This window comes from Neomonachus schauinslandi, chromosome 15, assembly GCF_002201575.2.
Source record: "Neomonachus schauinslandi chromosome 15, ASM220157v2, whole genome shotgun sequence".
Taxonomy (NCBI): Eukaryota; Metazoa; Chordata; class Mammalia; order Carnivora; family Phocidae; genus Neomonachus; species Neomonachus schauinslandi.
Genome location: NC_058417.1, coordinates 22,445,390 through 22,469,759, shown reverse-complemented (window position 1 = coordinate 22,469,759; position 24,370 = coordinate 22,445,390). Strand labels below are relative to the sequence as shown.

The window sequence follows — 24,370 nt, the reverse complement described above, 5'->3', positions numbered from 1 at the left end:
TAAAAACCCCTGGCGTGATGCCAGTGCCCATTAGGTTGACTCCCAACTGGAGGAATTTCTGTCTCCGGGAGGAGTGGGTCAGGCAGTGGGTCCAGGAAAGCAGTGGGAGGTGCCCTGCTCCAACCTGAGGGGTCCGGGAGAGAGGGCTGGAACAATGGACAATGCCCATCAGGCTGGGGGGCTGCCTCCACACCCCTGCCTCCCAGCCCAGGCCCTCAGCCTCCCGCCCTGCCCGCTCCAGACCGTTTTTAGGCCACAGGCTGCCCGGTTCCGATAGAGCGTGGCCAGCAGCGCCTTATCCTTGGTCAGCTTCAGGGCCTGGCTATAGCTTTTCGTTGCAGCCTTGTAGTCCTGGAGCTGGAAATGCCTGTTCCCTTCCTCCTTCAGCTGCACTGCTTCAGCCTCCGCCATCTGTCGGGACAGGAGCAGCTCCGTCTGGCCGGCCCCTCACTCCAGACCCAGAGCTGGACTCCTGGCCTGAGGTCTGGAGCTCCACGGTCTCCTCCGACCAGGATGGAAGGTGAAGGTTCTGCCTGGAAAGGACCCACCCCCATCACCCCCGAATCCATCCCCCCCAGGAGGACTTGATAGCATTTGCTTGGAGAATAGCATGGTTGAGGGAGTCTCAGAGTCCCTGTGCCTCCCTCTCCGTCCCTCCCAGCAGGACAGGTGAAGCCACCCCATGCGCCAAAGGCCTGAATTCTCACTGCAAGCCTTACAAGTTCTTCTCTGTCCCCCTTCTCCCTCCCCAGTCTGGGGCACCCCCCAGGGGGGCTCACTTGCTTAGAGGACAGTGCTCCTGGTCTGTCGTCCTGTGATGCTGCTCTGCTGAGCTCCCTCGCGAACCCCCGGACACCAAGCCTTAGTCTGTCCCCTCCCCCACCCAAGAGGCTTTATCGCCCCTGCCAAGGGCTCCAGACCATATTTGGCCACAGGGGCAGGTGCCCCTGGAGTCTGTCATTGATACTCAGGGCCCTCCCCTCCCCATGGACAGTCATTACCATGTGGGAGCACTGACTAACCTCTGCCCCAGTGTCCTGTTCAGGGGCCGTCCTGGACTCAGGCACTCATACCACAAAGAGTGAGAGAAAGATCCAGAAAGGAGGGAGACCCCCTCCCTAGGCACAGCTATAATGCCCCTTGTCCCCGTCCATCCCAGATAAACAACCTCCTCTCCCTCCCCCCAACCACTGCTATTTTGGGAGCAGAGTGACAGCTGAGGGGCTGGCAGACTTAGAGCAGCTGCCCAGGTCCAGGACCAACTGGAGACTTCCAGAAATGCCCTTCTGGAGGGAGGAGGGATGGAAGGGGGGGAGGAGAGTTCCTTCCCCTCTTCCACTTGCCCACAAGTCCCTTAACCCCTCCGGCACTCATTGCTGAAAAGGTCCTTCCTTTTCGGAAGGACAGAGAGGCTTGCAAACTCAGTTAAGTGCAAGTGGGTGCTTCGTTTCAGTGTGCACGCCTTCTCCTGCATCCACCATCTGTATGGAGTGGAGGCATTCAGTCTACCTCTCCCAGAAGACTGGGAGCTCCCGGACGATGGGCTCTGCATATCCCGCACTAGACTACAGTCTTCTCCTTGAACAGAGCTGGGTCAGTCTAGGAATTCCCTGAGCCCAAGGACTGTACCCCCACCCCCAATCCACCTCAGAACTCTCCTGGTAAGCTGAGTCTCAGAAGGGGATCTTCCTGGGACAAAAACTGTTTTCACCACCAGAGCAGGTCTCCCCTGGGGCAGGACTTGTTTCTCCCGATCTGACTGAGGGTTCCTGAGACGAATTTGAGTCTGTTCCTACTTGGACTTAGAACTCTCTCGCCTTCCAGTATCTCCAAACCTGGGTCGTGAGCTCCCTCCCAGGGGGCAAGAACAAAGGACAGCATCTCATGCAGTTTGGCTGTCACCCCCCCAACCCCCCCCAACCCCTCAGCCTGGCACAGAGCCTGTCAGAGTCAGTGCCCAATGCGGGTCTCCTCAATGAATGAATGGATGAATGAATAGTGTCTCCATGCTGATGCTTTGCTTCACTTACCGCCATTTTGGCCCCTCCCCGCATATATCCTCAAACCTACCTGACCAGGGCAGAGAAGTGCACTGAAGAAAAACATAGGTGGGTCACCCACACTGGATTCTGCTCCTCGCTCTGTAACCTTGGACACAGCTATGATCTAGGAAATTTCTACTATGCCTCTGGACCCAAGGCTCAGCCCTGATGCATATTTGTCTGATGCATGTTTGTTGACTGAATAAATACATGAATGAATGTAGGGAGGGATTCCCTGCCATCATGGTGTCCTAAACCCTGAGCCCCTTTATGGGGCAAGCTCTCTGTAGCAACGAAGTCATGTGATAAAGGATCCTGCCACTGACAGAAAACTCAAGTTCTCCGACTTTAGGTCCAAGGGATCTTAGATTCAAATCCTGATTCAGGGGCACCTGGGTGCCTCAGTTGGTTAAGCATCTGCCTTTGGCTCAGGTCATGATCCTGGGGTCCTGGGATCAAGCCCCACTTCGGGTTCCCTGCTCAGCGGGGAGTCTGCTTCTCCCTCTCCCTCTGCCTGCCACTCCCCCTGCTTGTGCACTCTCTCTCTCTTTCTCTCTGTGTCAAATAAATAAATAAAATCTTAGAAAACAAAACAATACAAAAAAAAAATCCTGATTCAGTAATTCACACCCCAACCAATTCTTAAGCATCTACTATGTACCAGGAAGTGTGAATGACAGTGGAAGCCAAGACCACTTGTGAGGACAAGAATTTGTGTCTATTTTGTTCACTTACATATTTCAAGTGGCTATCAAAGTGTGTACACAAAGGCTCAACAATATCTATTGAATGAATGGATGAAATCATTCCATGGATCTGTGATTTCTAAATACAAAGAATACCAGGATATTCTGAAAAAACACATAATGGGGAAACAGAATTGTTTCAGAGAAGGTTTCCTGAGTAAATGATTACATGAGTTAATACATGTAGAGTTCCTAGAACAATGTCTGGCAGAGACATTTGCTGAACAAATGCATGCATATTTCAGGCAAGACCTGAAGAATGAGGAATTGTTCCTGTCTTCGTCTGCTTGGGCTGCTGTAAGAAAACACCACAGGCGGAATGGCTGGAATAAGTGAAATTTTTGAAAAATAAGCGTATTTTTTTCACAGTTCTGGAGTCTAGAAGTTTAAGGTAAAGGTGCCATCAACATTAGTTTCTGGTGAGGCTTCTCTTCCTGGCTTGTAGATGGCCACATTTTCACTGTCTTCACATGGCCTCTTTTCTGTGTGAGGAGGAGGTGTGGGGCAGAGAGAGAGGGGGAAAGAGACAGAGCGGGAGAGATGTAAGAGATATCTCTTATAGGGACACCAATCCTATCGGACTAGGGCTCCACTCTTATGACCTCATTTAGTCTTTATTACTCCCATATAGGCTCTATCTCCAAATACAGCGACCCTGGGGGTTAGAGCTTCAACCTACGAATTTGGGGAGGGGGGGATACAATTCAATCCATAAGAGTTCCAGACAAAGAAATCTGCAAGTACAAAGGCACTGATGCAAGAAGGTTCATGCCTTGGAAGAACTAAGAAAAAGCCAGAAGAATTCGATCTTAAAGAGAGAGGAGTGGCTAGACAGGTAAGTAAGGTTGAGTGGAGCATCATAAGGAGTTTGACCTTTGTCCTGCTTATAATGGGAGCCACTGTAGGGTTTTAGGGTGGACAGTGACATACCTGATCTTTTGTTTGAAAACATCACCCTGGTTGCAGTGTGGAGGATGCTCAGGAAGATGCAAGAGTGGAAACAGGGAGGCGAGTGAAGAGGCTGTTGTATGCAATCACGGTGACTCAGGCCAGAGTGTGAGAGAGGAGATGGGGAGACAGATTCGGGACAGGTTAAGGAGGCCATATTGACAGAGCTTGAGACCCCCGGGATGTGGGCAGAGCTCCAAGGAAGATCCCAGGTTTCTGGTAAAAGCTCTCATGTTAGCCGGTCTCTGCCTCAGCTCCTCATCTGTAATGTGGGACCAGAAGGGTTTTTGTGAGGATTAAATGAGTTACATGGGTAAAGCACTTGGAACAACGCCTAACACGTTGCTATCATTCCCATCATAGTTGCTATTGCTTTACATTGTTGAAAACTGTAGACACTTTTTGCTTTTGCACTCAAGAATTATGAATTGATTTGATCCATTTTAAAAAATAATAATTTCCGCCTTCAAGCCAACAAGCTCTGGTTTTGTAAGCCGCCCCTGCAAGGCTGCTGCTGCCCAGAACCAAGCCAATTCAGTCTTCCGCCATTTCCTGTCTCTGGGGAAAATCAATAAACCGCTCAGAGCCTCGATTTCCCCATCTATGAAGTGGGGCAAGAATCCCTGTTCTACAGAGACAAAAGGCCGTTCGTATCCTGCACGGCACTGGGAGGGACTGAACGGGGCGACCGCCACCTGTTCAAGGAGGGGGGTATCAGAGGCGCCCACCGCCACGCCGGGCCGCGCACGGCGTGACACTTCCCCTCCGCCACACCAGAGGGCGATGTCGCGGCCTGCCGCGCCGCCCGACTCCGGGGGCGGCGCTCCGTCCCGCCGGAGTCTTTCTCCTCCACGTGGGGACGCGGGATGGCGGTGGCGGCGGCGGCGGTGGGTGTGCGTGAGTGCGGGCGGGCGGGGGCGCTCGGGTCCGGGGTCCCCGAGGCCAGAGGGAGGCGGCAGTGGGGACTTTCCGGTCGGGCGGCGTGGCTGAGCCCCCGACGCGCTTGTAGGCGCAGGACGAGGCGGCGGCGCGCGACGTGCAGCGGCTGCTGGTGCAGTTCCAGGATGAGGGCGGGCAGCTGCTGGGCTCCCCGTTCGACGTGCCCGTGGACATCACCCCGGACAAGCTGCAGCTCGTGTGCAACGCGCTGCTGGCCCAGGTGAGCGGCGGCCCGGGCGGGCGGCCCTGCCCTGGTCCGGCCCTCAGGGGATCGGGAGACCCAAGGTCTGGGGTTCGGGGGTCCCACTGCTCAGCGACAGTGGGTGAACCACCCGTGGGGCTTGTCCGTGGTAGGGCCACCTACTTCGGGGGAAGAGTCAGGAGATCTAATCAGTGTGACAGCGCTTTGCGCGCCTTCAGGGTCCATCTGGGGAGAGAGACCGCATTTTGAACGCGTTGGGTGCATCGTCAAATTCCTCGACACAGCTCCGCGTTAATATCCCCATCTTACAGGGCGGCCCAGAGGCATTCAGTGATTTGTACGGTGCTACGCGGTAGGTGCTAGATTTGGAATTGGAACTCAAATGTCAGATTAAAAACCCTTGCTCTTCTAAGCCAGGTTTATCAAAATGCTGCCCTCTGGTGGGGCTAGGGGCTTAAAAACACAGTACCTGGACCCCACCCCAGATTTACTACACCAAGACTCTGGGAGTGAAACAGAGTCTGCATTTTCTTTTCTTTCTTTTTTTTTTTTTTTTTAGATTTTATTTATATTTATTTGAGAGAAAGAGAGCGCACAAGCAGGGAGAGGGGCAGAGGGAGAAGCAGGGTCCCCGCTGAGCAGGGAGCCTGAGGTGGGGCTCCATCCCAGGACCCCGGGATCATGACCTGAGCCGAAGGCAGACGCTTCACCGACTGAGCCACCCAGGTGCCCCCAGAGTCTGCATTTTCAACCAGTTTTTTGGATGCTGCTTATACATTGTAGGGCATGGTGTGGTGGTTTAGAAAACACTGCATAATTCTGTATATGAACACTAATTCAGGACTTTAATTTTCTTTCTGAAGCACTTAGTCATTAGCAATAGGACATTGGGCTAATTACTTGTAGCTGCTCTGAGCCTCAGTTTTCTCATCTGTCAAGTGGGAGTATTGATGCCTACCTCCCAGGGTTGTTGTGAGATGCAGATAAAGGATTTTAAAGTACTATGTAAGTGTCCTGCAGTTACTCTTTGAGGATAAAAAAGGCCTTGCTCAGTGGGCATGGTGGGGGGTATCCCAAACAGTGGCTGAAAAGAATAAAGCTTCACCTGCCCACAGCTCAGTGGGGAGTGCTCCTGCCTATCCTTTGATGGAGGAGTTGCCCTTTGCCATTGCCCTCCAGGAGGATCCCTTGCCACTGGCTTTCTATGTCCACGATGCCGAGATCATCTCGTCACTGGGGAAGACGCTGGAGTCACAGGCAGTGGAGACAGAGAAGGTCCTTGACATCATCTACCAGCCACAGGCCATCTTCAGGGTCCGTGCTGTGACCCGCTGCACCAGCTCTTTGGAAGGTCACAGCGAGGCGGTCATTTCTGTGGCTTTCAGCCCCACAGGAAAGTAAGGACAGCTGCAGAATTGTGGAGTGGAGTGTGGGAGTACAGCCTCTTGCTGGGGTGGGGAGGGTACCCCAAGTTACAATCAATAGGACCTCAGGCTGCCTATCATAGACCTGACCTCTGGGCACAAATTGCAGGTTAGGGACTTCCCTGGTGGGGTTTGGTCTTGAAGGACACCCACCTTGGAAGAATCCTTCCTGGACTTGATCTCAGGAGAGCTGAGCTGCGAGCTCCCTAGCTGTGTGACCCGGACAAGTCACTTTCTGACTTAATTCATCATCTGTGAAACGGAGTTTCTTTGCGTTTTGCAATCATACTAGGATAATGAGCAGCTTCAATCCTGGTAATAGCTGTGGCCATTCCTTTTAGAAAAGGAAGAGGAGAGAAATGGCTGCCTGGGGTCTTCTCCCAGATGGGATCAGTGTTACATTTCTCCTCAGGGGAGAGAGAAAAGCCCAGCCCCAGATTCTATGCCCAGAAGACAATTGAATAGGTGGCCGAAACGCACATGTGCAGTGTTCTGGTGTAGGCCTGACCCCTTGGCCCCACTGCAGAGGTCAGGTGGCCTCTCTTCTTCCCCAGGTACCTGGCCAGTGGCTCTGGAGACACCACTGTGCGCTTCTGGGATCTCAGCACCGAGACACCACATTTCACATGCCAGGGTCAGTACGCACTTAACTCTGTAGGGGGACTTAACCCAGTGGCGGATGTGCAATCATTTACTCAGCCCTTTAGTTCCTGAGGTGGTCCAGAGATGATTCAGCCCCTTCATGGCCAGTTAGCAGCGGCCTGTTTCTAGGTAGAGACCGCACCTTTGAGCAGGCTACATACAAACTGGACCAGAGAGTTCAGTGTGGGGTCGTGGGTTGTGCTGACGGCTGGTAGCAAGGAGAATCTGGATTTTGATGGCTGGTGGCAAGGAGAACCTGACTTAAATCCAGCCTCGACCACAGTGGTTCTTAAACTTGAGCACTTGGCCATGCATCAGAATCACCTGGGAGGCTTGTTAACATACAGATTGCTGGGCCCCACCCCTAGGGTTTTGGTCTCCTTAGTTCTGAGATGCGGCCTGAGAATGTGCATGTCAAGTTCCCAGCTGGTGCTGATGCTTCTGGCGGGGTGATCTCGTGTATGTAGGGCGTGCTCCCCAAGCTTCAGTTTTATCATCTGAAAAATTGGGAATCGTTCTTGCTCCATACTTTAGAGCTATCATGAGAATTATAAGGGATGACGTGTGCAAACGCTTTATACCATGTATCGTGTAAGGAATTATTAGAAAGTAGAAGTATTATCTGTGCAGCAGGATGCATGGCTTTAGCACTTGGGGTAGAGTGTCCCTTTGCCTAGAAAGCCTCATCTCTCCTTTGGTTCGACTGCTCATTTATTCAGGGACTAGTTGAGAAGTGCCAGGCACTGCTAGGCACTGGGAATAAAGACAGATGTGCTCCCTCCTTTCTCCCTCCCCTGCTTTTCTAGGACACAGACACTGGGTACTTAGCATATCCTGGTCCCCAGACGGCAAGAAGCTGGCCTCAGGCTGCAAGAATGGCCAGGTAGGTGGTGGTCAGGGTAACTAGGCAGGGACTCTGGGCTCCCTTCCTAGGAGTTGGGTCAGATCAGGTTCTGGGGTCTTTAGGGAAGGATGGGTTGGGGCCAGTGGGCGGGGACCTGTGGTGGCCCAGGGACAGTTCGGGGAGGGTTATTGAGTAAGCTTCTGTCCTTCAGATTCTCCTGTGGGACCCAGGCACAGGGAAGCAGGTGGGCAGGGCCCTTGCTGGCCACAGCAAGTGGATCACAGGCCTGAGCTGGGAGCCCCTCCATGCGTAAGTGACACTGACGGAGCTGCGGGGGAATGAGGAGCTAGGGGCCCAAAACTGTCCTCTCCCCTGCCGAGGGGGCGAGATGGCCAGCCTGACCAACAGGCATGGTATGGCAGGCAGTGGGGCAAGTCTTCCAAGCGTGTGTTGCTGCTTGAGAGGGGGTTGCTCATCATGGGGCCTGAGAGCTGCCTTGCAATGCAGCTTGATCTTGGGGTCAGGAAGCCTTCGCGTCATTGTCCCTGGCCCTTGAGCTGAGCATGGGGACGTGCTGTGGGCATTGCCAGGTCGGAAGTGAGGTCACATCTCCCCCTTTCCAGGAACCCGGCGTGCCGCTATGTGGCCAGCAGCTCCAAGGATGGCAGCGTGCGGGTCTGGGATACGACTGCGGGCCGCTGTGAGCGCATCCTCACCGGGCACACGCAGTCAGTCACCTGTCTCCGGTGGGGAGGGGACGGGCTTCTCTACTCTGCCTCCCAGGACCGCACCATCAAAGTCTGGAGGGCTCATGATGTAAGAGCCGGGAGGGTCCAGAACCCAAGCCTGGGGGAATCTCAGGCCACGGGATGCTGGGGCTGGAAGGCAGGTTGGCCAGTGGGTCCTGGGATCCAGGTCGGGGAGGCGCTTCGGGAACGGTGGGTCCCGTGGTTGGTGCTGCATGGTAGTGGAGGTTCCAGTGTTCATTAGCACAGGCCGGACGTTCCTACTCTAGGAAGCCTGTTAGCTTTACAGAACCTGCTGTACCCCAGAGTTACTTGACTGGAGCCCGTGTATTCCCACAGACTTCACTTCCTTCCCATGAAACATGCTCATTTTAGACATGAGGAGAGACTTGAGCCCAGAGGGGTGATTCGATTAAGATCACAATGAACGAGGGTCCTGATTCCGAGTCCCACATCACTGTCTTCTGGGGCTAACCTGGGGGTACCGGATCCCTAGGGTGGAGAGTGGGGTGGGAGTGTGTCTGACCTGACTCCCTCTGCCCTAGGGTGTTCTGTGCCGGACTCTGCAAGGCCATGGCCACTGGGTGAATACCATGGCACTCAGCACGGACTACGCCCTGCGTACAGGAGCCTTTGAGCCAGCCGAGGCCTCGATTAACGCCCAAGACCTCCAAGGGGCCTGTGAGTGGGCGGGAGAGGGCTGCCTGGGAAGGAGCCACTTCTCTGGCTTAATGTTCGAGATTCGGACCTGGGCCGGGGTGTTTGCTGTTGGCGTGGGATTTTCTAATCGGCCTCCTCATCTCCTCCTCTCTCCTCCGGTACCTGGCCACAGTGCAGGAGCTGAAGGACGGGGCTCTGAGGCGATACAATCTGGTGCGGGTGAGTATGTGCCAGCCGCCAGCATGCCCAGCTCTGTACTTGTCCCCCACTGGTCCCTGAAACACTGCAGATACCCAGGCCCCTCCCCCCTTTGCTTTTCCAGAAAGTTCTTCGTGATAATCCTAGTTTACACTCCTAAAACCTTAACACATAGGGATCATTTTAATCATTTTGTTTCATTTATTTGCTTATCTATTTATTGCATTTTCTCTTTATTTTTTTTTTTAAGATTTATTTGAGAGAGAGAGTGCAAGCATGAGCAGGGGGAGGAGTGGAGAGGGAGAGAGAGAGAATCTCAGGTAGTCTTGCTGAACATGGAGCCTGACACGGGGCTTGATCTCATAACCCCGAGGTCATGACCTGAGCTGAAACCGAGAGTTGGACGCTCAACCAACTCAGCCCACTGCCCCTCTTTTTTATTTTATTTAAAGTAATACATTTAAGGGCACCTGGGTGGCTCAGTCAGTTAAGCAAACTGCCTTCGGTTCAGGTCATGATCCCGGAGTCCCGGGATCGAGTCCCTCATCGGGCTCCCTGCTCAGCGGGAAGCCTGCTTCTCCCTCTGACCTTCCCCCCTCTTGTGCTCTCTCATAAATAAATGAATAAATCTTAAAAAAAAAAAAAAGTAACACATTTATGTGGTCCAAGGATCAAAGAACACAAAAAGGTAGATAGTGAAAAAGTCTTGCATCTCTGTTGCCCTTCCATTCCTTCTGGAAGCACCATGTGCTACTAGTATCCTGTGTTTCCTTCCAGAGACTTCATACATACACATGCATACAAACCCACATATAAAATCCTTTTTTCTCTTGAGAGAGAGAGAGGGAAGGGGGTGGTTTGCAGAGGAGAGAGAGAATCTTAAGCAGGCTCCACGCCCAGCACGGATCCATCTCAGGGCTCGATTCTACGACCCTGAGATCATGACCTGAGCCGAAATCAAGAGTCGAACGCTTAACCAACTGAACCATCCAGGCGCCCCAGTCCTTCCCTTTTTTAACACACTATTCTGTACCTTGCTTTTTCTTGTAATTGTGTACAATGATTAGAAACCATTCCATGTGCATAAAGCTTCCTTTTGGGGGCAGTGACTTGCCAGGGACCCCATGTGAGTTGGTAGCTGGCCAGGCCTCATTTCTCCTAGTGCCGGCCTCTGTGCTGGTGTGGGGTAATCAGTGGTGTGTTTGCTGCCGAGGTCGGGCTCTCCTGTCTGAGGCCACGTCCAACACGGTGTGCTTTCTGCCTCTCCTAGGGCCAGGGCCCAGAGAGGCTGGTGTCTGGCTCAGACGACTTCACCTTATTCCTGTGGTCCCCAGCAGAGGACAAGAAGCCCCTTGCACGGATGACGGGACACCAGGCCCTCATCAACCAGGTGCTCTTCTCCCCTGACTCCCGCATTGTCGCCAGTGCCTCCTTTGACAAGTCCGTCAAACTGTGGGACGGCAGGACGGGCAGGTGAGTGAGGGCGTGGAGAGGAAGGGCCCTAGTCCTCTGGAAGGAGCTTGGCTCTGCCACTTCCTGGCTGTGTGGCCTTCGCAAGCACCTAGACTTTCTGAGGCTTTGTTTCCTCTTTTGTAATATGCAGACCCTACCTCTCAGCTTCATTACCAGGGTTAAGTGAGATGGTATATTTAGGACTGGCAATATATGGGCACTGAAATGCTAGCTCCTTTCATATCAAAGGAGAGAAACGATCTTAAGATGGCCACGCATGTGGCAGAAGTATAGGTTTGAGGTGTAATTATTTCCTGGCCCTCCTCAAAGTGTGGTCTACACACCAGCAGCTGCAGCAGCATCTGGGAGCTCGATAGCAATGCAGAACCTCGGGCCCCACCCTGACCTTGTGAATCTCAGAATCTGCATTTGCATAAGGTCACCAGGTGATTCTGCTCCCCTTAAAGTCTGAGAAGCACTGGTGTAATGAGGCACCGTGGCCTTGAGGTTAATGAGGTCACAGGAGAGGCAGAGGCACGGGCAAGAAGAGAACAGGGATGAGGGAGACCCTTGCTGGGGCCACATGGCAGCCCTTCTTTTTCAAGATAGGAAACAGAGTCCCAGAGAGGCCTAATCTTGTCCAAATAGACGTAGCTGATCTGTATTGCTCTGAAAGTTCCAGGTGGGCCTGCCCCCTCTTACTCCATGCCACCTGCCAGCAGGCACCTTGTGCTAGGGGGGTATCAGACAGATGGGCTAAGCAGATGGCTCCGTTGGATTCTAAGTCATGCAAAGTTGTCCAGGTACAGAGGCCTGGCAAGAGGCACCCTAGAAGCAGCTCATTTGGAAAAGTTTTATAAAATCGTTATGACCTTGGTAATGATCACACTGGGGTAGGGGCTAGGCAGTAAGATTTTGTAAACGTTCCCCGGTAATTCTCATGGGCAGCTAAGGTTGAGAACCACTGCTGTGGGCGTAGGGGCCCCCTTCAGACATGTTTGAAGATCTAATACCCATCATCACCTTTTCCTGGCTCAGGTACCTGGCTTCCCTGCGTGGCCACGTGGCTGCTGTGTACCAGATCGCGTGGTCAGCCGATAGCCGGCTCCTGGTCAGCGGCAGCAGCGACAGCACGCTGAAGGTGTGGGATGTGAAGGCCCAGAAGCTGGCCACGGACCTGCCAGGCCACGCAGATGAGGTATGGCTGGACCCTTGTGAGCAGAGGTGGGGTGGGTGGTGGGCTTGAAGCCTGGCCCTCCTGCCCCCCACCCTCCTCACTGACCTGCCTCCCCCAACCCCCACCTCGGGTTAGGTGTATGCTGTTGACTGGAGTCCAGATGGCCAGAGGGTGGCAAGTGGTGGCAAGGACAAATGCCTCCGGATGTGAGTGTGTGCTTGGCTCCCCTGCCATTAAGTCGGTCACTCTTTGCACCTTTCCCTTCGGGTGGAGAATTCCAAGCGCTCTCCAGGGGCCAAAGACAGTGTGTGGTGTCAGGTTCTCTCGGTGGTTAAAAGGGAGGGCTGCGGAATTACAGGGAATATGGGAGACCCTGACAGTGCTCTCCAGGGGGCGAGCCCAGGGGCCCTCCAGCAAGAGGCAGTATGGTTCTCCGTTCCAGTCCTAGCTCTGGCTTTCACTGCGCAGTCTTAGAGAGCGTGCTTCACCTGCCTCCTGGGGGTTACCAAGCCTCGGTAGACGGGACGTTCCAAGATAGGAGGTGAACACACTTGGGAAGCTGAAGCGTGTGTACTTGTAAAGAATAGTTGTTGTTTGCCATTAGATGCCCCCGGTGAGCATCCAAGCAGCCAGGCCCTGGGATGAGGTCTTGGCCGGGGCAGGCAGCGGGCGTCTCGCCTGAGTTTGGGTAGTTAGAGCAGAGATGGTAGCCAGGCTCCTGATGACTGAGTGAACCACAAGCTCTCCCCCGTCGTGGGCTCCTGGGATGATATGGCAGCCTCCCTTTCCCAAGATGGGATCTCCATGCTGTTCCCTCCCCTTCTGCACAGATGGAGGAGATGAGAAACCCCAAGTTCTCTGGGACCCCCACCTGGACCTGCCGCTGCCAGCTGCCTGCCCTGACACAGACCCAAGGCCAGGGTGGTGACCCTGCAAATGAGCATGGCCTGCTGCCCTTGGACAGCCCCCAGTGGGGTCCCTCCCCAGAGCAGGAGAGCAGAGGTCACAGGGGACTACCAGTGAGCTCAGCCATTGGCCATCACTCTGTACCTCGCTGGTGGTGGGGGGCCAGGCAATGACTGGAGCCCTGCTGCCGCCCCTTCTCCTTTCCTAAGTGTTCTTTTTACTCAGTGTCAGACCCGAGATTCTGTGACCAAATAAATCACTTCTGTTTTGTGTGTTCGGGTTGTCGTTCCTTGTCCTAGAATCCCAAGGCTCACTGGAGGACTATGCTGAGTCAGTTTGTCTAACCCTTCCCTCTGGGCTGCACCGAAACCCTGCTGACCCCGAAGTTGCCTTTCATCTCTTTCCCCCGTGCCTACGAGGGAGAGGCCGGTGGAGGCGGGGAAGACCGGCTGAAGCCCAGGAGAGTGGCCAGAGGAAAACCTGAGCCTGCGCTGTCCAGTATGGTGGACACCAGCCACATGCGCTGTCTCTGTTTCCCTGGATGGCTAGGAATGTGGTCCTGCGACGCTAGCCTACGGCTAAGACAGCACGGATCAGACCACCTCCGTCACGGCAGGGAGCTGTGTGGGCCAGGGCTGCTCGAGGGCTGCTCTCCTCCGTGCCTCTCCCACATGGCACATCTCCCGAGGTCCCGCAGTACGGCGAGCGCTGCGCTGGGCTCTCGGGGTACAGAGCGGAAGGCGACAGCTGTCCCGGCTGTCCCAGAGCGTGCAGGGGTGAGAGCTGCAGCAGCAGGGGGTGTGGCGTGACGGGAAAATGGTTCTTTGGCCCAGGACGGCTTTCATGGAATGAAGGGAATCCCTACCGGATGTCCTCAGACTCTCGACCAAGATCTTGCCTTCCAAGCATCCTGCCAACACTTTCTCCTGTTTCAATGCTCAGGCGATCTGCTCAGGGTGGATTCTAAACTGTCCTTGTACGGACCGCCCAGGGCCATGGCGTTTCTAACCTCTTGTCCCTCCCCCCACCCTGCACTCATGCTCGGCTTCTCAGTCTCCACCTCGCACGTCTCTGCACGGAGGCTGCACGAAGGGCAAAGGGGGGGCGCCGACTGCCGAGTGCCTACCCTGCATGGGCACTTGTCCTCCCATGAGGACACTCCCGTGAGCCTCATGGTAACTCTGCAGTCATGCTTGTAGTGTTCTCGCGTCCCTGAACCAGCCCGGGGAGCTTAAACGGTTTGTCCGTGCCCTCACATCCAGGAAAAACCAGGAGGAAATCAAACCGCGCCCCCAACCTGTGCACTTCGCACCCTGTCTTCCCAGAGCTCGAATCATGTTGACACGCTACAGGCTGCCACCACCTCTGTCCAGCATTGCTGTCTTTCCTGGTCTTTGAGTAACATTTCTTCCTCACATAAGGACAGGGATGATGTTGGCAGAGCCCAGCAGTAGGTGGGGATAGGAACCCATTGCCCGGCCACACTTGTGTTTCATGGCCCCTACCCCCCAACCTGGACTCCCCGCCCCAGCAGAAGCTAGGAAGGTGGATGGCAGCCCGCCCCGCTGTTGGCATGAAATAGAAGTCGGGGTGCTAGGTGACCTGCAGTGCTTTAATGAGGGATCTGGACCCAGCCCGAATCTGGGGAGGGGGATGCCTAGCAGCTGTGGGCAGTGGCGGACCTGACCTGGACTCTGGCATCTCCAGGTGAGTGGAGCTCCTAGCCTTGGCCCCAACCCAGGGGTGGAGTTCGGGGATCACCACCACCAGCCCCTGGGCGGGCTAGTCAGCAGTTCCTGGCATGGTGCTGGTGGTCGCATCTCACGATTCTGGTTCCTGAGAGCCCTGGGCTGAAGCTGAAGGTAGGTGAGGGGCTTCCTGGGGCCCTCCTTAGTAGGGAAATAGGTATTCCAGATCTTCGAGCTTCCGCATGTCCTCCAGCCCTAGGGACACGGTTTTCCTATGGGGTTCCTTGCGCTGCACAGTGATCTGGATGGGGTTGTTCTCAGGGAAGCTGTTCAAGTCAGCGGCCACGGTTGCAAACTGAAATAAAACACAACCCCTCAGAATTCCTTCCCAGACCTGACCCTAGCTCAGCTCTTTGTTGGTCAGATGGGGTCTTGGATAGCCTTACCACCTACTCATGGGCACCCGAAACAGGTACGAACCCATGCCTTCCCTGTTGTGTGAGGTTTCCAACCCCAGAGCTATCTGTCCTCAGGCCTCCCCCCACGCCCCTGCCCACCTCCCTTCCCTTCTTTGTCCCCCTTTTGCCTCTTCCCTGTGTTCCCTCAATGCCCTTCACTCCCTGGCCTGCTCACAATTCTTAGTACTGAGTTGAAGAATCCCAAAGCTAACGGCATTGGAAGCTGGACATTACAGAGATGCTGGTGAATAGATGAGTTTGCATTCCCCAGTGGGCTCCACAGGGGCTTAATCCTTCAACTCCCAGAAGAAAGCAGCCTGAAATTCATGCTCACGCTCCCAGGCAGAAAGACAGCCAGCAGGAAGAAGAGCCGTGGGGGCATCAGGGTGTCCCCAGCCTCCAAAACCCCTGGCTCAGACCTCTCTCCCTGCCGCTCCCCAACCACCCCCCCCCCATGGGCTCTCCTCTCCCAGGGCTCACTTTGTAGGGCTTGCACCACTTCCCCACCCCAGCTGTGTTGGCTGCACGGACGGTGAGGCAGTAAGTTGTGTTAGGCTTCAGTTCCATCAGCTTGACGGTGGTGCCCAAGATCTTGTTGAAGATCCATGGGCGATTCTTTGCCTTGGGTGGCTCATTGTCATTTGTCTTGGCCACCTCCTGCAACAGGACCTGGTAGAAACTGACCTGCTGCTTGCCCAGGGCATAGGTCCAGGAAATCTAGAGGAAGAGAGCCCCCCAGGCTTCCTCAGACCTGCTCCAGGCTGTCCTCCCCTCCCTCCCACCCCCCAGCCATGGGTCTGAGGGCCCCACTCCCATCCCCTGCTCCTCCTGGGGCTGAGGCAGGGCTGATGGAAGGTGTAAGGCTTCCAAGGTGTAAGGTTTCCTGGGCAGCCCCACCCACCTCAGAGTGTACCCCCATCCCGTATTTCTTCTAGACTAGTTGAGAGGGCCCTTAGAGATCATCTTGTCCACCTTGCTCATTGCAGAGGAGGTTACAGGTTCAGAGAGGGCGAGTGGCTGGCCTGTGGTCACACACAGTGCCAGAGCCAAAGTTCAAAACAGTAGCTCCAGAGCCCACACACTTCGGGCTACGATGGTGGTTGCCGAGCCTGGCTAAGGAGCTCAGGGAGTTTTTACAACACTGCAGATTCTTGGCCCTGCTGCCTCCTGTCTGGTCTCCATTCCCAGTTTCCCCTCCTTCTAGGCCAGTGGTTCTCAAACTTGGGTGTGTATCAGAATACCCTAGAGGACTTGATAAAATAGATTGCTGGCCCCCACAGTTTCTGATTCAGTAGGCCCGAGGTGGAGGGGACAAGAATTTAAATTGCAAACATGTTGCCATATGATGCTGATGCTGTTGGTGGTCTGAGAACCACACTTTGAGAGACACTGCTCATCTGGGACTTCCAGATTTATCTTCCTAAAATACAGCTCAAGTTGCATCCACTGTTGGATATAAAGCTTTGCAAAAGCTGTTCTCTACCGCTTACGGAAAAATCTGTATAGTAGCCTAACATTGTAGGACCTCTGAAAAAATGCCTCTGGACTAACTTTGCCCTTCTCTTCCCTGTCCTGGACTCTAGACAAGTGCTATTCAACATGGGGTCCACGGGCCATCGGCACCATCTGGCAACGTTAGCAGTGCAAATTCTCAGGCCCCACCCAGACCTACTGAATCAGAATCTCTAGGGATGAGGCCCAGGAATTTCATTTTTAACAAGATGATTGGATCCATAGGCACAGAAAAGTTCGAGAAGCCCTGGGTTGGGACCTGGCTGTTTGCTCCCACATTTTCCCACACGTTGCTCATATCAGCCCCTCCCTGGAATGCCGTTCTCCCATCCCTGGATGTTTACATCCTACCCCTGTATCCCAGCTCAAATGTTAACCAAAGCCACCAAGCTTACTCCTGCACCTGGAAGTAATGTTTCTTTCCCTCTGAGATCCCCGTGGCACTCGGTCTGAACTCTTCCTACAGCACCACACCCATTTCCAGCTAGCACTGGAGTTCCTTATAGACAGGGCCTCTCTCCTGAGCCAGGAGCTTGAGGTCAGGATGCAGGTGGTAGGTGTCTTCACACTCCCTATGGAGCTCAGCTCAGTGCCTGGCACACGGGGGCGGCCAGGGAGCCTGCGCTGAATGCACCAAGAGGGAAACGTACCACAGCCGTGGAATCGCTGACGGTGTGTTCACAGATGAAGGGTGCCTCCGGCACGTCCATGACCACAGAGGACTCTGAGGGGGTCGAGGAGGTGTCTGTGTCCAGCTCAGGGTTGTCAAGGTCCAGCAGGCCCCCAGGGGTGATTTGGGACTTCGACTGGTGGGGGCAGAGGGCCAGGTCCCTCTTTTCTGTATCCTTGCCCACCGAGGAGAAGCTGAGTTTATTCAGCTCGCTCTCCAGCATCCCTGCGAAGAAGCTGCTGTTGGGCTGGGTCACAGCCAGTTTGATGGGATTCAGCAAGGTGGATGAGATGGGGGAGATGCTGGTGTCGTCAGAACTGCATTCAGAGTCCTCCACTGGCATCGGCTTCCTGAGTGGGAGGGAGACAGGGGAGCCTGCTGAGGGAGACCACCCCGGCCTGCACAGCCGGGAAGCTCTCCGAAGGCAGGCCTTGTGCCTGACTCACCAGAATCCCCAGCTGCTTCTGAATAGCTCAGAACATCCTTAGAACCCTGTAGCAGGGCATCAAACCCACCAGGGCACTTACTGAAAAATGCAGATTCCTGGTCCCTGCCCTCCTTTGGGATGGGACTGGGAAAGCTGCTAAAGTATCTTTTTTTAAAAAAATTAATATTATGTATTCATTTGAGAGAGAGAAAGAGAGCAGAAGCAGGGGGAGAGGCAGAGGCAGAGGGAGAGGGAGAAGCAGACTCCCTACTGAGCAGGGAGCCTGACATGGGGCTGGATCCCAGGACCTGGAGATCATGACCTGAGCCAAAGGCAGACGTTTAACCATCTGAGCCACCCAGGCACCGCTGCTAAAGAATCTTTAATAAGATCTTTAGACATGTCAAAAAAAAAAAAAAAAAGATCTTTAGACAATTCAGAGGCATGTATTCGGAGAACCACAATTTGAGAAACACCGCTCACAGCTTAAATCCTCCTTCCAAAGTGGGGTGCAAATACTCTTGGGGGAAAGCCCAGCCAGTCTAGCGAGGTATGGAAAAATATCTAAAAGTATCTAAAAGAAAAATAATTAAGCTTTACTCATATTTACTTCTACTGTTTAACAGTAATTACTAATTAGATTTTCTAACATTTAACAGTATTAATATGTACCATGTAAAATTACCAATAATACACATAGATTTACACATATTGGGATAGATGCTTAAAAACTTTTCCTTCAGGGGCGCCTGGGTGGCTCAGATGGTTAGGCGTCTGCCTTCGACTTGGGTCGTGGTCCCAGGGTCCTGGGATCAAGCCCCGCATCGGGCTTCCTGCTCGGCAGGGAGCCTGCTTCTCCCTCTCCCACTCCCTCTGCTTGTGTTCCTGCTCTCACTATCTCTCTCTCTGTCAAATAAATAAATAAAATCTTTAAAAAAAAATAAAAATAAAAACTTCCATCCAAATTTTGTTAAACTATGAGATATTTTAGACATACACAAGATAATCAAGAATAATACATTAGGGCGCCTGGGTGGCTCAGTTGGTTAAGCGACTGCCTTCGGCTCAGGTTATGATCCTGGAGTCCCGGGATCGAGTCCCACGTCGGGCTACCTGCTCAGCAGGGAGTCTGCCTCTCTCTCTGACCCTCCCCCCTCTCATGCTCTCTATCTCATTCTCTCTCTCAAATAAATAAATAAAATCTTAAAAAAAAAAAAGAATAATACATTAGGGGCGACTGGGTGGCTCAGTCGTTAAGCATCTGCCTTCGGCTCAGGTCATGATCCCAGCGTCCTGGGATTGAGCCCCGCATCGGGCTCCCTGCTCAGCGGGAGGCCTGCTTCTCCCTCTCCCACTCCCCCTGCTTGTGTTCCCTCTCTCGCTGTGTCTCTGTCAAATAAATAAATAAAAATCTTAAAAAAAAAAACCTTATATAAAAAAAGAATAATACATTAGTGGGGACATACCATACAGTATGATAACTATATTGTCAGGTGCCTGGGTGGCTCAGCCAGATAAGCGTCTGCCTTCGGCTCAGGTCATGATCCCAGAGTCCTGGGATCGAGCCCCCCATCAGGCTCCCTGCTCAGTGGGGTTCTGCTTCTCCCTCTCCCTCTGCCTGTCGCTCCCCCAGCTTGTGCTCGCTCTCTCTGTCAAATAAATAAAATCTTCAAAAAAAAAATACTATATTGTCTATTTGAAACTTGCTAAGAGAGCGAATCTTAAAAGTTCTTACCGCAAGAGGCAAATCTGTAACCATGTGTGGTGACGGATGGAAACAGAACTTATTGGGGCAACCACTTCACTACACACCTACCAAATCATGTTGTACATCTTACACTGATATGATGTTATATGCCAAGTGTATCTCAATAAAACTGGAAAAAAAATGAAATGAATATATGATAAAGTGAGAAAATAAAGAATGAGATATTAAGCTTCCACTTAGCCACCATCCAATTTCAGAACTACAGCCTCACCAGTATAGCTAAAGCCCGCTGGACACTTCTGTCCCCCATCTCACTTTGCATCCTCCTACTCCACGGTAACCAGTACAGCACATTTCAGATTTTGTGTGTATCATTATACATGTGTCTTTATAGATTTGTGAGCGATGTCTGCTATCCTTAAGCAACATCGACTATTATTTTGCATATTTTAAAACTTCACATAAATAAATGGTATCATCCAATACATATTCACCAGCAGCTCGTTTTGTTTACTCCCCATTGGTTTATTTAATTTTATTTTTTAAAAAGACTTTATTTTTAAGTAATCTCTGCGCCCAACATGGGGCTCGAACCCACAACCCCGAGACCAAGAGTCACACACTCTGCCGACTGAGCAAGCCATGTGCTCCAACATTGTTTGTACTGACACATGTAGCTTTGGTTCAGTCATTTTAACTGTTGTACATTTTTCATTACATGGATATTTGTATTTTTACCAATTCTTGGCTATTACAAAGAAAAACCTTGTATGTGTTTCCTTATTTTATTTATTTATTTTATTTTATTTACTGATAAAGTACAGAATCTAAAAAGTTTGGCTTTCAAATCTTTTTTTTACCTTGACCCAAAATAAATACATATTACCTAGTATACTGAAACATACACATAAAACTAAAACACAGGACGCCTGGGTGGTTCAGTCGGTTAAGTGGCTGACTCTTGATTTCAGCTCAGATCATGATCTCAGGGTCATGGGATCGAGCCCCACATTGGACTCTGTGCTCAGAGTGGAGTCTGCTTGTCCCTCCCCCTCCACTCCTCCCCCCACTCATGTGCGATCTCTCTCTCTATCCCTATCTCTATCTCTAAAATAAATACATAAAATCTTAAAAAAAAAACCCTAAAACACATTTCACAAACCAGTACTTACTCTATGTGTGATGTGCTCTGGAATTTTTTTTTAAGTTTTATTTATTTAAATAATCTCTACACCCAATGTGGGGCTCGAACTCACAACCCCAAGATCAGAGAGTCACATACTCTTCTGACTGAGCCAGCCAGGCACCCCTGGATTTTCTATTCTTTTATTTCATTTTTATAACGCTGGTCTCCATTAACTAGAATGAGTTCCTAAGGCATTAACGGATCACAACCCATAGTTTGAAGAGCAGTGGTATAGCAAGAACAGTCACTGGGCCTTTAGGAACCAAGCACCTTGACCAAGGTCATATGGTGAATTGAAGGCAGAGTTGGAACTAGAACCCAGATCTCCTGGGTCCCATGCTACACAGCTCCCACCTGCCTCTGGAACATTCTGGCTCCTCTCCTCTGCTTCCTACCCCATTCTGCACCCCCCCCCCCCGACCCCCGGCTGCTCTGGCCAGATCCAACAACCAATACACAACCCCGGATCCCTCACTCCAGGCCTGCTTCATGGTTGATGGATGGGCTTCATGGCTGATGGATGGGCCAAATTTTTCTTGAGCTCCAGCCCCAAAGACTGCCCGCTGAGAAATCCTGATCAGCCCAAAGCTCCTAGGCTAGCCTTTGGTAAACATTGGCATAGATGACTCCCTCATCAAGGGTCTTTTGTAGGCTGAAGAGTCTGAGTATTAACATCATTTATACTTCAGGTTGTCCTAATGAATTTCTATTTTATTTATTTTTTTGAAGATTAAAAAAAAAATTTAAACCAATCTCTATACCCAATGTGAGGCTTGAACTCACAACCCCAAGATCAAGAGTCTCATGCTCTACTGACTGAGCCAGGCAGGCGTCCCATGAATCTATTTTATATTCACTTATTCAGAACAGCAGTGCTGGGGCGCCTGGGTGGCTCAGTCAGTTAAGCATCTGACTCTTTTTTCTAAAATTTAAATTCAATTAATTAACATATAGCATATTATTAGTTTCAGAGATAGAGTTCAGTGATTCGTCAGTCTTGTAGAATACCCAGTGCTCGTTACATTACGTGGCCTCCTTAATGTCCATCACCCAACTCTTGATTTCAGCTCAGGTCATGATTTCGTGGTCGTGGGATCGAGCCCTGGGTCGGTCTCCCTGCTCAGTGGGGAGTCTGCTTGAGATTCTATTTCTCCCTCTACCCCTCCCCAACTCATATGTGTCCTCTCTCTAAAATAAATAAATAAATAACAAATAAATAAATATTTTAAAAAACACACACAAAAAACCCCCCACAAAACAGGAGTGCTGAAATGGGCACAGAAAGCAGCTAAGCATTGAGCTATATGTTTGACAAAAATTTTTTATGATCTTCCTGACAGCCCTGCTGGATGGGTGTTAGCCCCATTTCGCAAATGAGGTACTGAAGGTCCCTGATCTTAATTAACTTGTCTACAGTCATATATCTAAGTGGTAGAACTTGGATTTGAACTTGGGCTCCTAGCCCAATATTTTCCTACCATGACATTTCCTACAAGCATCTGTCACTTTAGCCATCCCTGCTTATTTACCGGTCCCTTAGGAACTGGATGCCATATCCCTTTCAAGTAATCAAGACCAGCTACATAGTTTGTGGGGGCCCCTTCTTCAAAATTATTAAGAATTTCAAGACATTGACAGCCCCCTCTGGTTCCTCAAGGTGTCTTGTCGTAGTACAGACCATGTCGTATTATTCTTGCTTCTCGCCTAACATCCCCCAACACACACACACACACACACACCCCCAGGCAGAGAGTTCCGTGAAGGCAGGGGGTTTGTTTTTCAGCTCTGCATTCCCAGAACTTGACATTGGGCCAGACACCTGGCAGGTGCTCAGAGTTTTGTGGAATGAGCTAAAGAGAACCCAAAATCATAAGGAGGAACAGTAAACTTCAGGCTGAAGGCAGGCAGACTATTGGGGGGACCTAATCAGGCAGGTAAAGACAGCGAAAGGGAGGAATGAGGAAGATGCGCCATCGGGGAGTGGAATGCGGTGTCTGAATGGGGGTGTGTGGGACTGGTGAGGACCACAGCTGGACTAAGCAGGAGGAGAAGTACTGTCCACAAAGCTCTGATGAAAACCAGGCCTTCTGGAGCAGAAGGCCTCCAAGCCTCCAAGAACTGATTTGGGATCAGGATTCCGTAGTGCAACCTACACACGTGCTCTTCCCGGGGAGTCCAGGGATGGGTTGTGACAGGCCAAGGAAGCCTCATTGCTTCTTCAAGCCCCTCTCCCCGCCCCTCCACTCTGGCCTTAGAAAGGAGGAAAGGACCAGACTGTGTCTTACAGTAGATTGATGGTATCTTCCTGCAAGAAGTTAACCAAACTGCCCCTTGCGGAAAGTGGGAGTCCTTTGGTAGTGACGGTCCTGTTCATAGACTTGGGGTTTGGAAAGGGCTTCGACATTTGATCGAGTGCATTCAGAACGTTGAGGCTTTCCTTCTGCAGCATGGCCTCCTCCCCATCTCCCACTTTACATAGTGTCTCTGATGCCATCTCGTTTGTTTGGGACCACAGCCGTCACTACGCAGCTGACAGGAAGCAGAGAGAAACTGGGGGCAGTGGACCCACCCTTAGTTAGCATGGGATGGGGGTGCAATGGGCTGACTTCATAATCATCACTGAGTGTAACAATTAGGGACCAGCCTCCCCCTTAATCTGAAGCTGCTGCTACCCAGGGCCAATGGCAGGAGTGGGGTACAAGGCACAGACTACATCACCCCTTGGGCCCCTTCCAGTTCTAATGCTCTGTGGTTACAACAGCCCTGCCTCTGTCTGAAGATCTCAAAATGCTTACCACCTGTTCCTTTCGGAGCTGCTCTGGGAAGGAGGAGCAGGGTGGTGAGAGAAGGCTCCTGGGTGCGGTGGGAGGTGGCAGGGTCCCTGGGAAACAAGCGGGACTGAAATGGGTCTCTGGGAATGGGAGACTTTGTCTCTAGGATGCTGAGGCTCTATACCCAGAAATCCTAGGCAGCAAATCCCCACTATGTCGGTAGGCACAGGGAAAGTCCAGATGGCTCATGGGGCTCACAGCCCACATACAGCCAGGTTTTACGGCTAGAACTCTAAATGTGCCACATCCTCACCACAAGTGTCTTCATGTGTTGAGTGACAATGGTGGGTGCCACAGAGGAATACAAATATGGGCCAGACATTTTTCTGTTCGCAAGGAAACCACCTTACCAGAGGAAAACCTACACACAACTTGGACAGGAGGAAGAGAGGCTATTGAAACAGCACTGGCTTTGCACTCAGATGTGGATTTGTCCGGCTCTGCACCTACAGGTTGTGTAACCTCTGGCAAGTGACTTCACCTGGCCGAGCCTATTTTCGCCTCTGTGAAATGGGGACAAAACCAGCACCGGTCTCACTGGATTGTGAGGAGGTATCCCTGTAAAGTTGTGCTATGTCTTCCAGAGGACGAGGCAAAGCAAAGGGACATCTAAAAATGCCAAATCATATTTTTTATGTTCCACATCAGCAGGGCTTTTGTTGTTGCTATTCATCCAAAAAAATAATGTTTTTTTTTTCCTTCAAAAATAGAGACGCAGATGCCCTCTCTGCGCTCTGCTGCTTCTTAACACCTGCCATCCAAACTGTAATTACCCGGTATCTTTGATTCCTCTTCGCTATCCTCGTCACTAACGGGTAGGCGCCTGAGCTCACGGACGCTCCGTCTGGTCGAACTCCGCCGCCCAGCGTCTAGAACAGAAGCGCGCGCAGCACGGTCTCCGCGCGCGCCCGGGGAGGCGGGTGGAGGCGGGTGCGCGCGCCGCGTGCCGGCCGTGGTGGGCCGG

General features: G+C 52.2%; 3 protein-coding genes across 6 annotated transcripts in view; 1 reads left to right on the top strand and 2 right to left on the bottom strand.

Moving 5' to 3' along the window:
* The window catches only part of UNC45B (unc-45 myosin chaperone B), a 29,175-nt gene extending 28,764 nt beyond the window's left edge, over positions 1-411 (bottom strand). For all 3 annotated transcript variants that reach the window (XM_021704274.1, XM_021704275.1, XM_021704276.1), the window contains exon 1: positions 244-411. In XM_021704274.1, coding sequence (XP_021559949.1) covers positions 244-411 — 168 coding nt within the window. The remainder of the gene's footprint in view (positions 1-243) is intronic.
* A 4,149-nt stretch (positions 412-4,560) lies between these two features.
* Positions 4,561-13,200, top strand: NLE1 (notchless homolog 1). 2 transcript variants are annotated; one of them, XM_021704139.2, is made up of 13 exons: positions 4,561-4,623; positions 4,746-4,895; positions 6,057-6,274; positions 6,856-6,935; positions 7,750-7,826; positions 7,999-8,096; positions 8,411-8,603; positions 9,079-9,214; positions 9,366-9,412; positions 10,662-10,864; positions 11,882-12,041; positions 12,156-12,226; positions 12,851-13,200. In XM_021704139.2, the coding sequence occupies exons 1-13, from the start codon at positions 4,603-4,605 to the stop codon at positions 12,861-12,863; spliced, it is 1,467 nt and encodes a 488-aa protein (XP_021559814.1). In that variant the 5' UTR covers positions 4,561-4,602; the 3' UTR covers positions 12,864-13,200. The 2 variants fall into 2 exon arrangements, with proteins under 2 accessions (XP_021559814.1, XP_044777522.1); XM_044921587.1 differs by having other exon boundaries at positions 4,595-4,620; positions 12,851-13,177.
* Positions 13,201-14,518: 1,318 nt separating this feature from the next.
* Positions 14,519-23,069, bottom strand: FNDC8 (fibronectin type III domain containing 8). The gene is made up of 4 exons (XM_021704454.1): positions 22,861-23,069; positions 17,235-17,604; positions 15,553-15,789; positions 14,519-14,969 (listed from the first exon to the last, which is right to left on the bottom strand). The coding sequence occupies exons 1-4, from the start codon at positions 23,067-23,069 to the stop codon at positions 14,817-14,819; spliced, it is 969 nt and encodes a 322-aa protein (XP_021560129.1). The 3' UTR covers positions 14,519-14,816.
* Positions 23,070-24,370: the final 1,301 nt, after the last annotated feature.